The sequence below is a fragment of the Sminthopsis crassicaudata genome, chromosome 2 (genome assembly GCF_048593235.1).
Source record: "Sminthopsis crassicaudata isolate SCR6 chromosome 2, ASM4859323v1, whole genome shotgun sequence".
Taxonomy (NCBI): Eukaryota; Metazoa; Chordata; class Mammalia; order Dasyuromorphia; family Dasyuridae; genus Sminthopsis; species Sminthopsis crassicaudata.
Window position 1 is genome coordinate 187016268 of NC_133618.1, and position 13204 is coordinate 187029471.

General features: G+C 32.6%; 1 protein-coding gene across 4 annotated transcripts in view; it reads right to left on the bottom strand.

Moving 5' to 3' along the window:
- Positions 1 to 13204, bottom strand: part of MYOM2 (myomesin 2) — a 168606-nt gene that overhangs the window by 77856 nt on the left and 77546 nt on the right. For all 4 annotated transcript variants that reach the window (XR_012486130.1, XR_012486131.1, XM_074287958.1 and 1 more), the window contains exons 14-15: positions 4694 to 4821; positions 406 to 589 (exon numbers count right to left, since the gene is read on the bottom strand). Coding sequence is in view for 2 of the 4 variants with exons in the window: in XM_074287958.1 (XP_074144059.1) it covers positions 406 to 589; positions 4694 to 4821 (312 nt within the window). In the remaining 2 variants the exon portion in view is untranslated. The remainder of the gene's footprint in view (positions 1 to 405; positions 590 to 4693; positions 4822 to 13204) is intronic.

Below are 13204 nucleotides of genomic sequence, written 5' to 3' on the forward strand. Positions count from 1 at the left end.
AACTTTGCAGTTTTCAAAATATTGATTTTTTTTTACAATAATCTTAAGTGATATGTAATACAAATATTATAATTTCTATGCTGCAGATGAGAAAACTAAGGTCTAGAGTGGATAAGTTATAGCCACAATCATGCAGTAAGTAAATGGTAGATCCAGGCCTTAAATTCACGTTTCTCGACTAGCACCCAGCTCCCTGATCACTAATATATCATGTGAATTTTTTTCACAAATTTAAATAAAGTTTACATAAGATAGCATAGCATAGAGGTGGTCTACAGAGAATGAGTACAAGGGAAAGAAGTAGAAAAAGAAAAGAAATGATAGAGTTGCATTTTTAATACTTCCTCAATTCCATGATATTTTCTGATTGTGCATAGCCTTTGATTACTCACTGTCATAACTTACCAATCATGTCTTGTGCTTGAATTGGTACAGTAATTTCTGAAGGGTCACTGAGGCCATGTTTGTTTGCTGTCAAAACTCGAAAAACATATGGTTTCCCTTCTGCGAGATCAAAAACAGCATAGCGAGGAGATCTCACTGCTGTCTGGGAATTGACCCGTTGCCAACTCCCACTACCAACCATAGACTACATTAACAATAAAAACAACAAAAAAAGTACTTTAGAATTTGATAACTTTATCAAAATTTAAACACATATATTCATAAGCTTGTATGTTAAAAACCACTCTTCTATTACTTATATTTGTCAAATATACTGAAGAAGATTGCATGGAAAACTTTGCCAGACTCACTTAGAATTTTTTCTAAACCTATTTATTTCTTGGTTAATCAAATGATATTTTTACACACAATTGTATAATTATTGTTAGCAGGGAGCAAACTTTAAATAGGTCTTCGTTTTTCCTTGTATTTTGCATAAAGTAGATTATTGACAGAGAAAATATTATACTCTGAATAAAATATTATAATCCCACCCCACCCCCTTTCCTTACCTTTAGGACTGGGAGAACTGAATCAGGAAAAACTTTGATATACCATTGAGTCATAAAATCCAGATGCCTTATCTCAATTCTTGGATAATTCCCCCTCTTTTTAAGTATTGTCCCTCCCTTCTCTTATTGTACCAATCCAATTATGTCTCCTGTCCTCAACCTCCTTATCTTAAACTTTTTCTTGTCAGCATTAAGTTATGGTCCTCTCCTCAAATGATGGCTTGTCCTCCCATCCGGTGACTTTGTCCCCCTTATCTGCCTTTGCTTTCACTATAAAATTGTGTACTCAAGTTATGTATCCTGTTTAGCTAAAACCCTATAAAAGTTCCCTGCCTCAGTTCCTTAGTGCAGAATGATTTTGAACATGAGTTCCATTTAGTCGACTAATCTAAACTCTTCATGTTAAAAGATTAAAAACCAATCTCTGTCTTGCCTCAGTTTCTCTGACATTACAAAAATAGCATACACCAAATAAAAATTAAAGAACTGGATAGACAAATCATATAACTAGCACTTAAAATTAACCAAATATTAGGAAACTGAAAATGATGGCATTTTACCTTTTAACAAATAACATAAATAAAGGAAAATATGCCATGATTATAACATTTTCAAATGACATAATGCTGAGAGAGAATGAATCAAATTTTAAAAGATTAAAAGATCCTAAAACTTTAGACCAAATCTAACAAAATAAAATTTAATAAGGATAAATATAAAGTCTTATAGGTTCGAGACGTAAACTTTAGAGAAGAGGGTGGACAGAAGCACTGCTAATCAACAATTACACTAAAAAGTGGAGGAGAAAGGGGAAAGGAAAGGATCCCCTTGCATAATCAACCTAATAAACCTCATTGGTAAGATAGACATAGGGCTTTAAAAATCATCTCTGATGATTCAATGAAACAATTTTTATCCAAGCCTATAAAAGTTGAAGGTGATAATCCTTTATAGGGAATAACTAAGAGCAATGACTGTGTATCTATTTAAAAGTAGATAGCTAGGAGCTACATTCTTCCTAGATTCTTCTTTTCATTAAAAATGGGGAATTAATTTATTTTTATTAAATAAAAAATATTCACATGGATACATGCTATCAGAATGCTAACCCAGCAGTCTTTAATCTCTTACTCTCAAAAAAAAAAAAAAAAAATCTACTTATAACCTGGAGGAAATAAGGGGACAGACAGGAAATGGAAAAGTAAAATTCTAGACTTTCTTCCAAATATCTAGAAGTTCTTTTTTTAAAAAAAATCTCACTACTGATGAGAAAAATAATTTATTTGGGCTTTTCATTCTAAACTAAAGAAAGTGTGGTGAAGGTTATAAAGGCACACTTTAACTTAAGCCCATAAGTATATGCCTTTGTATTGTTACTTATCTATCTGTGTACATATGTGTACATACACATGCATCTTGTCTTTCTCAACAAATTAAATGTAATCTCCCTAAGATACACTGACAATGCCTTGGACAACTTTGTATCTTCCAAAGAATCTAGCATAGTTCTTTGTCTAGAATTAGCTTTATTTTGATTGTCACTGATTAATGAAGAGTATGTTTTAAATTAAATTTATAATAATAGAAATGCGTAACACTCTACCTAGGTGTTTCTTTAAGACTTTCTCTAAAAAGTACTCAGTTCTTTATTGTTTATATTTTTGTGTGTTTAAATATGGTGAAGATAAATTGTCTTGAGTATGGAGCATATCTAAACATTTCAAATTATAATAAACATCACACTTAAAATTTTTTTTAAGCACTATTCAGTTATTGTTAAGTTTGAAAATGATAAAATTCGTTTATATATTGGGAAAGTTATGTTTAAAAGCATGTGCTAAAATGTGATATAAGAGCAATCCCAGACCTAATTTTACATTTCTTCATTTAATGACCTAGACATATTTTATGTTCTTTTGCTTTATAAAATCTAGATTGCTTTTAACTCATCTTCATTTTATATTGAACATTACATATGGTTGTCAGAATGAGAATACGTGATGACATCAATCTTATATTTCTTCCATAATCAGAATCTTCTTTGACCTTCAAAGCAATCACATATACAGAAAGATATGTGGAATTCCCTTCACCAAGATTTTTTCCTCTTCCAAACAGCACCACTTTTCAAGACTTTGTTCAAGTGTTATTTTCTCCATGAATTGGTCCCCTAATGCTCAAGAGAGAATCTTTTCCAAATGAAACCCTGTTACTAGTCCTTTGTAATTGTATTATGACTATACTTTTTTTATTTTATAGTTATTTGAATACAAGTTTTCCTCAGTAACTTATAAACTATGATGGCAGGTCCATGTTTCATTTACCTTTGAATGTCCCTTCCTACCCCAATACATTGTATGTAATAGGTGCACAACAAAAGGATATTGAATAATTGAATTAAAATTGATCACAGGCAGATTAAGTTAGAGGATTGAAACAAGACCAAATTGTGAGATAAGCATATTTTATCTTCACCACTTCTTTTGTTAATTTCCTATCCCTTCTATATGTTTAAACCTCTCCCTTATAGTTGCAAAGTACCTCAACACCCCCATTTTGACTGCTCTTATCTCCTAATACAGTGAACAGGCAAGAACTATACCATAAAGTTTGTACCCTTCCCTCCAAATACACCTTTCTTGTGTCTCATTGCTGCAATATTCTACTCTCCTAGTACTTGACAGAAGGTGGTAATACGCTAATCAAATAAACTAATCCATCTCTCTTAATGTGCTAATTCACTGTTGTGTTCTCATCCCAGATTTTAGCCTTTAAGCAATGATGTTAATATTGAATAATTCATGCACTGTCCAAGGCCAGTGGTGACAATATTTTTCATCAGAAAGTTGGCAGATGTACTTTTAATACCCACAGATATGCAACTGCCTATTTTGTGCAATGGAAATTAGAGCAAATTAGTTTAACATTCATCTATAACCTCACTTCTATTTTGAATGTGATATAAAAGTTCCTCTGAAGAGTAAAAGTTATATGAGAATCTTGCTACCTTCTCCTCTCTGGGCCTTGGTTTCCTCAATTATAAAATAATTGTGGAGATGACTGTGATGGTCACGGAGGTTCCTTCTAAAAGATTTATGATTTTATGATTCTATTATATCTTGTGAATAGGAAAGAATAGTGAGACAGTTGAGTGCCAACAGTGTTGGCACTCAAGTCAAGTTTCATAAGTTCAAAGGTAAATGGCATGAATCATGACTTCAGAGTAAATTTTTTAAGAGAAATTCAGGTGTAGGAGGTAGAGAAACTAGACTGGGAGGTGCTTACCTGGGATTGCTTGGGAAGGACACAAACTTGTTTCTTATCTTAAAAAAACTATTCTTACTAAGTTCAATTGTTTCTATATTGCTGAAGCAATATACATGGTATAAGTACAGTCTAAATTTCAGTGACTTAGACAAAAGACCCCATCACCTTTCCCTAGTGTATCTGGGTAGTAAGACAGAGCAAAGTTGGTGATTGGAACTTTTTGTTCATTTCCATAGACCCAATGAATTTATTAGATTTTTTTTTTCAACTAACTTGAATCTGAATCCTCATCCTTGACAACAACCAAATATGGTGTCCTATTATTACTTCCTTTATCACAACTTCATAATTAATGAATACATAGGAAAAATGACTGGTCCAGTGATTTCTCTTCTAGGAAAACAGTTGGAGTTAAAGCATAGGAGACTGTACAAAGGCTTACCACACAAATAAATGTAACTACACAGTACCTTCTCAATGAAATACATTAATGGCTCCTTGCCACGGGGAACAGGTGGATCCCAGCTGAGCACAACATATGTTTTGCTGATTTCTGAAGCATGTACATTGGTGGGAGGTCCTGGAATCTGAACATCGCCTAGAGGAGTAATAAACTTAGTGAGTGTTAAACAGTAGATTACCCTGCAGGTCAGCACTTATATTCCAGCTCAGTTTTCTGAGCTCTTTCCTGGAGGTGTATTGCCAGGGCATTAAGGACAACCATATCAGTTTTACAATTTAATAGCTGGCTTTCACTGCTATTTTTAGAAAGCAGGAATGCAAATTGGAAAGTGCTATTTGGCTTTACTTAGAATCAAGGCAAAATGTATCACAGAAGTTCACATAATTATTTGTATTTTCTCACATGCATTGCATACTTTGTGAAGGAAAGGAATCCACAAATTATTACTTTAAGTTAAATTGAAAGAAAAAATAAATAAAAGCAGCAATAGTTTCACACAGAAAAAAATAGTATTTAACTAGAAATGAAACTTTAATTAAACTGATGATTTGTGGGAAAAAAAAAAACATGAGCATTAACAATTTGTGCTTTGCAATATGGAACCATTACAGAATTCAATTGCCCTGTCTTTAATGATTTTCTCTGGTTGTTTTCTTCTTGCAATATGCATTCAATGTTTCTAAAATATATGACACTTTTAAAGAACATTGTTGTTTTTGTTTTTGTTTTTCTGCCTTGCTTAAGTCGTACAAAACTTACCACACTGATCTATGCTTATAAATTTGAGGTTCTGGATAGCTATTGACAAGACTTTTTCAGTTAATTAATGCAATAGTTCATCTTGTGACATTTCCTGTCTGTTTCTGTCCCGGTATACTTTTTTCCTAACTTAGGTGATCAACAGATAATTTTCCTTGAAATTATGAAAGCAACCAAAGAAATGAAGATTTTTGAAAGAGGCATGGTTCCTCTAGAAACATTTTTGAGAAAACATCTCTAATACATTGTAAAATATTCCTTAATATACAATTGTCATCTTTAAACTCAACCTCAAAAGAATAGCTATACAGTCACATTCAAACAGTACTCCTGAAATGTGAAAGTTAACATTTCAACTTCAAATGGTTTTATTACAAGACAATTTGATTATTTGATGGTATAGATTAGCATGCTTTTACTGAGAGCCATTTCTGACAAGTGGGTAGAATTGCAAACCAGGAGCCAGAATGTCTCTGGGATAGTGCCAAGAGGGGGGGCAAAGGGAGGAAACTTCAACCACTCCCTTGGTCAGCTTTAAGTCTCCAGGCTTGTTTCCAAGCCTAATTTACAAATAATCTTTTGCTCCTCTGGAACCAAATGAACTACAGAGAAGAAAACCATAGAGATATGAGGTACAGAAGACTGACTGATGGAATCTCAAGTTCTATAGAACATCAGAATTAAATGATGGTTCATTGCTAATGTTTTGAACTACAAAGAAAGCAGAATAAAAGATAAGTCAAACAATAAAAATAAATGTAATATAGAATTATTCTCTTCAGAGTTTGAGATTCCAAACCTCTCCCTATTTTTAGAACTGATCAATACTTTAAAATTAATACTTTAAAGAAAATTAAAATTTTTTTTGGCTTTGATGCCATAGTACAAAAAGAGATCTGATACATTCAGCTTGATTAATAGAAAGTGTTGTACTAATTAATCTTTAATTAGCCATAATTAAAACAATAAAATAACATGATATTTTGCTGTTCTGATCATTGTCCAGGTTTGGGAAGGATATCTTATATCTTGGAAGAATGAATTCAAAATAGCCTTGAGAAACTTCAAAAGTAGACTAAAAGAATTGACTGCTATTTAATAGTGATATGCTCAATGCTTAGAGGGGTAATTAAATGACACAGTGATTAGAGTGCTTTGCCTTCACTTAGGAAAACTCATCTTCCTGACTTCATATCTGGCCTTAGATACCTACTGGCTTTATCACCCTGGGCAGATGATTTAACCCTGCTAACCTCAGTTTCCTAATCTGTAAAATGAACTGAAGAAGGAAATAACAAACCACTTTATTGTATCTTTGCTAAGAAAACCCCAAAGAGGTCAGTATTGGACACAACTAAAAAACAACTGAACAATAATGTAGTTTAGAGAAGTATAATTAGAATAGAAAAACATGCCATATCAATGCAAGATAAAAGAAATATGGACAAAGGCTGAACCATTTTCCTTTTATTTTTTCTCAATTGTATTTTAATCTAATTCCAGCCCACTTTTCTAAATCATTATATTGATTCTATGTCACATAATAGGTTCCATCCCAACTGGACTACTTGTTCCCCATACATGACCTTCTGTCTCTCATCTATATCTTTTCACAGACTTCTACCAATGTTTAGAATAAATTTACTTCTCATCTCTGCTTCAGGAATTCCTGGCTTCCTCCAAGACTTTAATTAGGTTTTCAGCTTCAATAAGAAGTCTCTTTTAATCTTGTTCCTTCCCAAAGTAATTAGCACAGTACTAGAAATATTGTATTTAATAAATTCTTATTGATCAATTCATTCATTCATTTTCTTTCAGCCTGAGACCATGTGGCTAGTTCCACCTTTCAGAACTTTAGGTCAAACCACCTAATTTCCAGGGGCATCTGTGGCCTAATCCAGCTTGATTTCTTCAAGGAATTTATACCTTATACTTTTCTTCACTTGCCACATATACATAGACTCAAAAGTATTACTCAAGCTGGAAATAAAAGCTGACAATTTCATAGCCGCAGCAACTTAAAATAAGTTACTATAACACATAACCCCAAAAAACTAGTGATAAATTTCTTTCTTCCCTTTAGATTTTTCTCATGAGTAAAAATCCACATACAAAAATATATCTTAATAGCAAAGGGGATATAAGAACTCTCTGGTTATTATGTCCATTTACTTTTTTAACCACACTATGGAAGAAGTCAGGAGCTGTTGTTCTAACTCAATGTAAAACTGTCAAAACAACCTCAAGAAATCATGACTTAGAGAGTATGTAGTATACAAAGTGTATTTGAGCATGAGGGCACCTTGAATCTGCTTTGTATTTTGCCATTGACTAGCTATAGCAAACAATCCACTTTCCTCATAAAATCTGTTTGCTCTTCCACAAAATAAAGGGTTAGACTAAATAGGCTTCTATGCTCCACTATTGCCTGAATAGACCTGAAGTCTATCCAACCTCTTGTTTGTTGCTTTCATGACACTATCTATCCATCTCATGTTTTGCCTTCCCCTTTTCCTTTTGCCTTCAATTTTTCCCAATATCAGGATCTTTTCTAATGAGTCCTACCTTCTCACTATTTAGACAGATTATTTAAGCTCCCATTTCAGCACTTGAGTTTTTAATTAATAGTCTACATTAATGTCTTTAAATAATATAATTCAACTCTCACAGCCATACATCATCATTGGAAAAACTATTCAACTACAACTACAAACTACAAAGACCTTTGTCAACAAGGTGATGTCTCTGCTTTTTAGTATACTGTTCAGATTTGCCATAGCTTTCCTTTGATATATATTTTTTTTCGACAATTACTTTTGAGTCCAAAAAATAAAATCTGACACTGTTTTCTCTTTCTTTTCCCACTATTTTCCAGGAAGTGATAGGACCAGTAGCCAAAATTTTGAGGAGTTTTGATGTTTTTATGTTAAGCTTCAAGGCAACTTTTACACTCTCCTCTTTCATCAAGAGACTTCTTACTCTTTTTCACTTCTTCCATCAAAGTGGTATTGTCTGCATATCTGGGACTGCTGATATTTTTCCTGGCAACTTTGATTCCAGGTTTTGAATCATCCAGCCTGGCATTTCACATGATGGGTGTAAATTAAATAGATAAAGTGACAGTATACAGCCTTGTGGTACTCTTTTTTTCCGATCTTAAACCAATCAGTATTATACTTGATTCTAACTTGTTTCTCAACCCACAAATTTGTCAGGAGACAAATAAGATATCTGGTACTCTCATCTCTTTGAGGTCTTGCCACATTTTGTTGTGATTCACACAGTCAAAGGCTTTCATGTAGACAATGAAGCAGAAATAGATTTTTTTTTTCTGGAACTGCTTTGCTTTCTCCATTATTCAGCAAATGCTGGCAATTTGTTCTATTAGCTCCTCTACTTCTTTGAAAATTATTCTGCTCTTCTAGTAATCAGTTCACATATAGCTGAAACCTAGCTTGTAGAATCTTAAAACATAATTTTATTGGCATATGAAATGATACAATTGTTTGGTAATTTGAACATTCTTTAGAACAATCTTCTTTAGGATTAGAACATTAAACATCTTTTCCAATACAGTGGCCACTGTTTAATTTCCCAAATTTGCTGGCATATTTAATGCAGCACTTTAACAGCATCATTTTTTAGAATTTTAAATAGCTCACCTCAAATTTTGTCACTTCCACTAGGCTTAATGTCAACAATACTTCCCTAAGGTCCACATGACTTAATTCCCCAGGATGTCTGGCTCTAAGATAACCAGATGAATAACCACACTATCCAGGTAATTAGTAATGTTAAAATCTTTCTTATGTAGTTTTTCTGTCTATTCGTGTCACCTCTTCTTAATCTTTCCAAATTCTCTTAAATCCCCTCTGCTTTTGTCTTTTATCATGACCAGTTTGGTATTGAAATATTCTTAGATACCTAAATTTTTGGAAGAGATCTCTTGTCTTTATTATTCTATTGTTTTATTCCTTTGCATTGCTCATCATCTTATCCCTCCTTGATAATCTCTGGAATTCTGCATTCAATTGAATATATCTTTCTCTTTCTCTTTGACCTTTTGTTTCCTTCTTTTTTCACTATTTGTAAAGCCTCATCAGTGTCTTTGCTTTCTTGCTCTTCTTTTTCTTTGGAATGTTTTATTGTTATTGCTGCTGCTGCTGCCTTTTACACACTATTTCAAACCTCTATCCATATTGCTTTAGATATCATATTACCAGATATAATCCCTTAAATCTACTTATCACTTCCACTTCATATTCATAAAGTATAATATTTAGGTGATACCTACAAGGTCTGACTTTCTTCAATTTAAATCTGAATATAAAACTCATGATCTAATCATGATTAAGTCTTATTTTAACTGATTGTGTAGATCTTGGCAGCTTTGGCTGCAGAATATATAATCTGATTTTGATATAAATGATCTGGTGATGTCTATGTGTAAAGCAAATTTTTGGATAGTTAAAAGAGAGTGCCATTTCTAGCAAATTATGTTTTTTTTTAATAATACCTTTCTTATTTTCAACACAATAATCAAAGATAGTTTTCAGTATTTAGTATTCAAAACTCCATTTTCCAAATTTTTCAGATCAAAAAAGAAGAAAATGAGAAAGGGAAAAAAGCAAGCAAACATAAAAAAGGTGAACATATTATGTTGTGGTCCATATTCAGTGCCCACAGTCCTCTTTTTGGATGCAGATGATTCTCTCTATAACAAGTCTATTGGAATTGTCCTGAGTCACCTCATTGTTGAAAAGAGCCATGTCCATTACATTTGATCATCACATAATTTTATTGTTGCCATGTACAATGTTTTCTTAGTTCTACTCACTTCAATTAGTATTAATTCATGTAAGTCTCTTCAGGCCTTTCTGAAATCATCCTCCAGTAAAATATCTTGATAAAACTCTATTAATTTTTTGCCCTACTTAAATTTATACTCCAAGGCTAAATTTGTCTATAATTCCAATGATATTTTAATTTCCTACTTTAGCTTTCCAACCCCTATGATAAAGGTCACATTTTGGGGGGAACCTTTTTGAGAAAATATCATAGGTTTTCATAGAACTGGTGAATTTTGATCTCTTCATCATCAGTGGTTAGAACATAGACTGCGGTGTTGAACAATTTCCACTGGATTTAAACAGATATCATTGTGTCATTGTTGTAATTATAGTTCAGCACTGCTTTTCTCATTTTTTTATTGACTATGAGGGTCAAGGTATCTCCCTCTTGGGTAATTCTTTTCATGGTAGCTTCATGATTTAATTAAGCTATTCTAATCCCTCTATGATTAAGAAGAGTAATTTTTCTAAAATAATTTAATTCAAATTATAAAAATTTATTAAAACTCTGCTATGTATAAAGCACTGTGCTAATTCTTGAGAATACAAAGAGAGAAAAAAATTCCTTTCCTAAAAGAATGTACTTTCAAGGCAGCTAGGTGGCACAGTGGATAGAGCACTATACCTGAAGTCAGGAAGACCTGAGTTCAAATTTGACCTCAGACACTTCCTAGCTGTGTGACCCTGGAGTCAAGTCACTTAACCCCAATTGCCGCAGCAAAAAAAAAAATAAAATAAAATAAATAAAAAAAAAATACTTTCTACTGGTAAGATACAGTATATACACAGAAAAATAAATATAAGAAAAATTTTAAGAAAAGATATAAAGGGGAAACTAAGGAGAGAGAAACCATGTCAAAGCCTACAGATAGATGAAGTTAAAGTAGGACTATGAAAAGGCCATAGACTTTAGTAGTTATAATATAATATAATATATAATATAATGATATAATATCATTAAATCTTGGAGAGTTTACATAAGAGGATCAGAGGAATCAAAGGTAAAATTAAGGTATTTCTTAAACACCATACACATATGGTAGGTTATGTTTCATTGTTAGTCACTGATCAAATTGAAGAAATTGATAATTCATCCTGATGTGATTATTGTGCTTTAACCATTGGAAGCCCTAGTGATTGGCTGACTGAGACTGGATCTAGTATACTAATGTTTAGCTCTTAAGTGTGCTCTCAGTTCTTGAGAATGGAGTCTTTATATTTTTCACTTCTGTCTTTTCCAGATTGTATCTAAAAATTTTGTCATGGGAGGAAGACATTAGGAATCCCACTTGTTGATTTCATGTTCATTTCTTTCTTGTATGAGCCTCCTGTTGGTATTGATCTCACTTTCTTTTACATTGTAAGGTTGTTTTGGGTTTTTCTGTAAATTTATTTTCCTTCGTTTGATCACAACTTCCTATCTGTCATATTGAATTAAATATAGTCTCTCCCAAATAATTTAATTTCTTTTATTTTGAATTCTGTTAAATCTCTCAATGACAAAACCAATATTTTACTTCTTATTCTTACCATGATGAAGCACAAATTCATTGAGGTAGATATTACTATAATGATGATGAAGCTTTCCTTGCTAGTTAATTTGCAAGGAGTAAGAATCTATAGTTTTATTCAGGGGAAAAAAAATAAAATAAGAATGTTTTTATTTCAGGACTATTCTCTTACTCATTAAGTCACATTAATTTCTACTTCCCCTAATAGATTTCTTTTTTTCCACTCATATAACCAACAAAGCATCACCTTTATCTCTTATCTCTGGGTCTTCACAGATTTCCATCCACACCTAACATAATCCCTTCCCCTCTGCCTTAAGGAATACCTAGCTTTCAAAATTCAGTTCAGGTTCCAAATTCTAAAGGAAATCTCTATTGATCTTTTCCCCTTCCACATAGTAGTTAGTGTTCCTATCTTCAACACTTATAGTGTTAAAAATATATTATATACTTAATAAATGCTTGTAAATCAATTCACTCATTCTTTTAGCCTGGGAGCATTATTCTTTACTTTAGAGTTTCAAGGCAAATAGTCAAAACCACCTGGCTTATTTCTAGCAGTGTCAATGGCTTAATCCAAACTGTATTTCTGAACTACAGTCTTGACTTCTTAATTGGTCATCCTGTTTCCATTTTCCCTTGGGAATATGCTGCATCTTTCTGGTTGAAATATAAACTCCTCCAGGGTAGGAATCAATTTTTAAATACCTTAAATAAAATAGAGGATTAAAAAAAAACTACTTATAAACAATTATCAAAATGTTAACAACAAAAACAAATTCATGAATCACAGGTTTAAAATCTATATTTATAGTCAATAAGGAGCCACCAAATTGAGGGGAGGAGTAACATAGTCAGATATACTTAAGGAATTAAGTACAGTGTATAAGATGAAGTGAAGTGAGGGGATACTTGAATTAGAAGTTGAATTAGGAGGTGGTTGCAATAATTTGGGCAAGAAAGACAATCATAACTAATGATTAGTGATGTAGAACTGGAGGTCAGGGGAGAAATTAGGGCTGGATATATAGTACAGATCTCTGAGACATCTGAATAGATATTATAGTAAAACCAATGAGAGATGATGAGGTCAGAGAAAGAAGAGCACCCAGGATAGAGCTTTGGGAAACACTCACAATTTTGATTTTGAATCTTTAATACCTAGTACCTAATTCTTAATAAATGTTCATTGGATTCAATTCCTACCAGTCTAATCAAGGTAACATATGATTATTCTGCTTCCCCTCCTCACTGATTCAATTTACACATTACAAAATCCTGAGGTTTCTAGGTAGTTCTGTACCTCAGCTTCAATTTCCTTATCTGTAAAATAGAGATTAAAAATAGCACCTACCTCAGAGTTATGAGGATCAAATGAGAGAACAGATGCAAAATGCT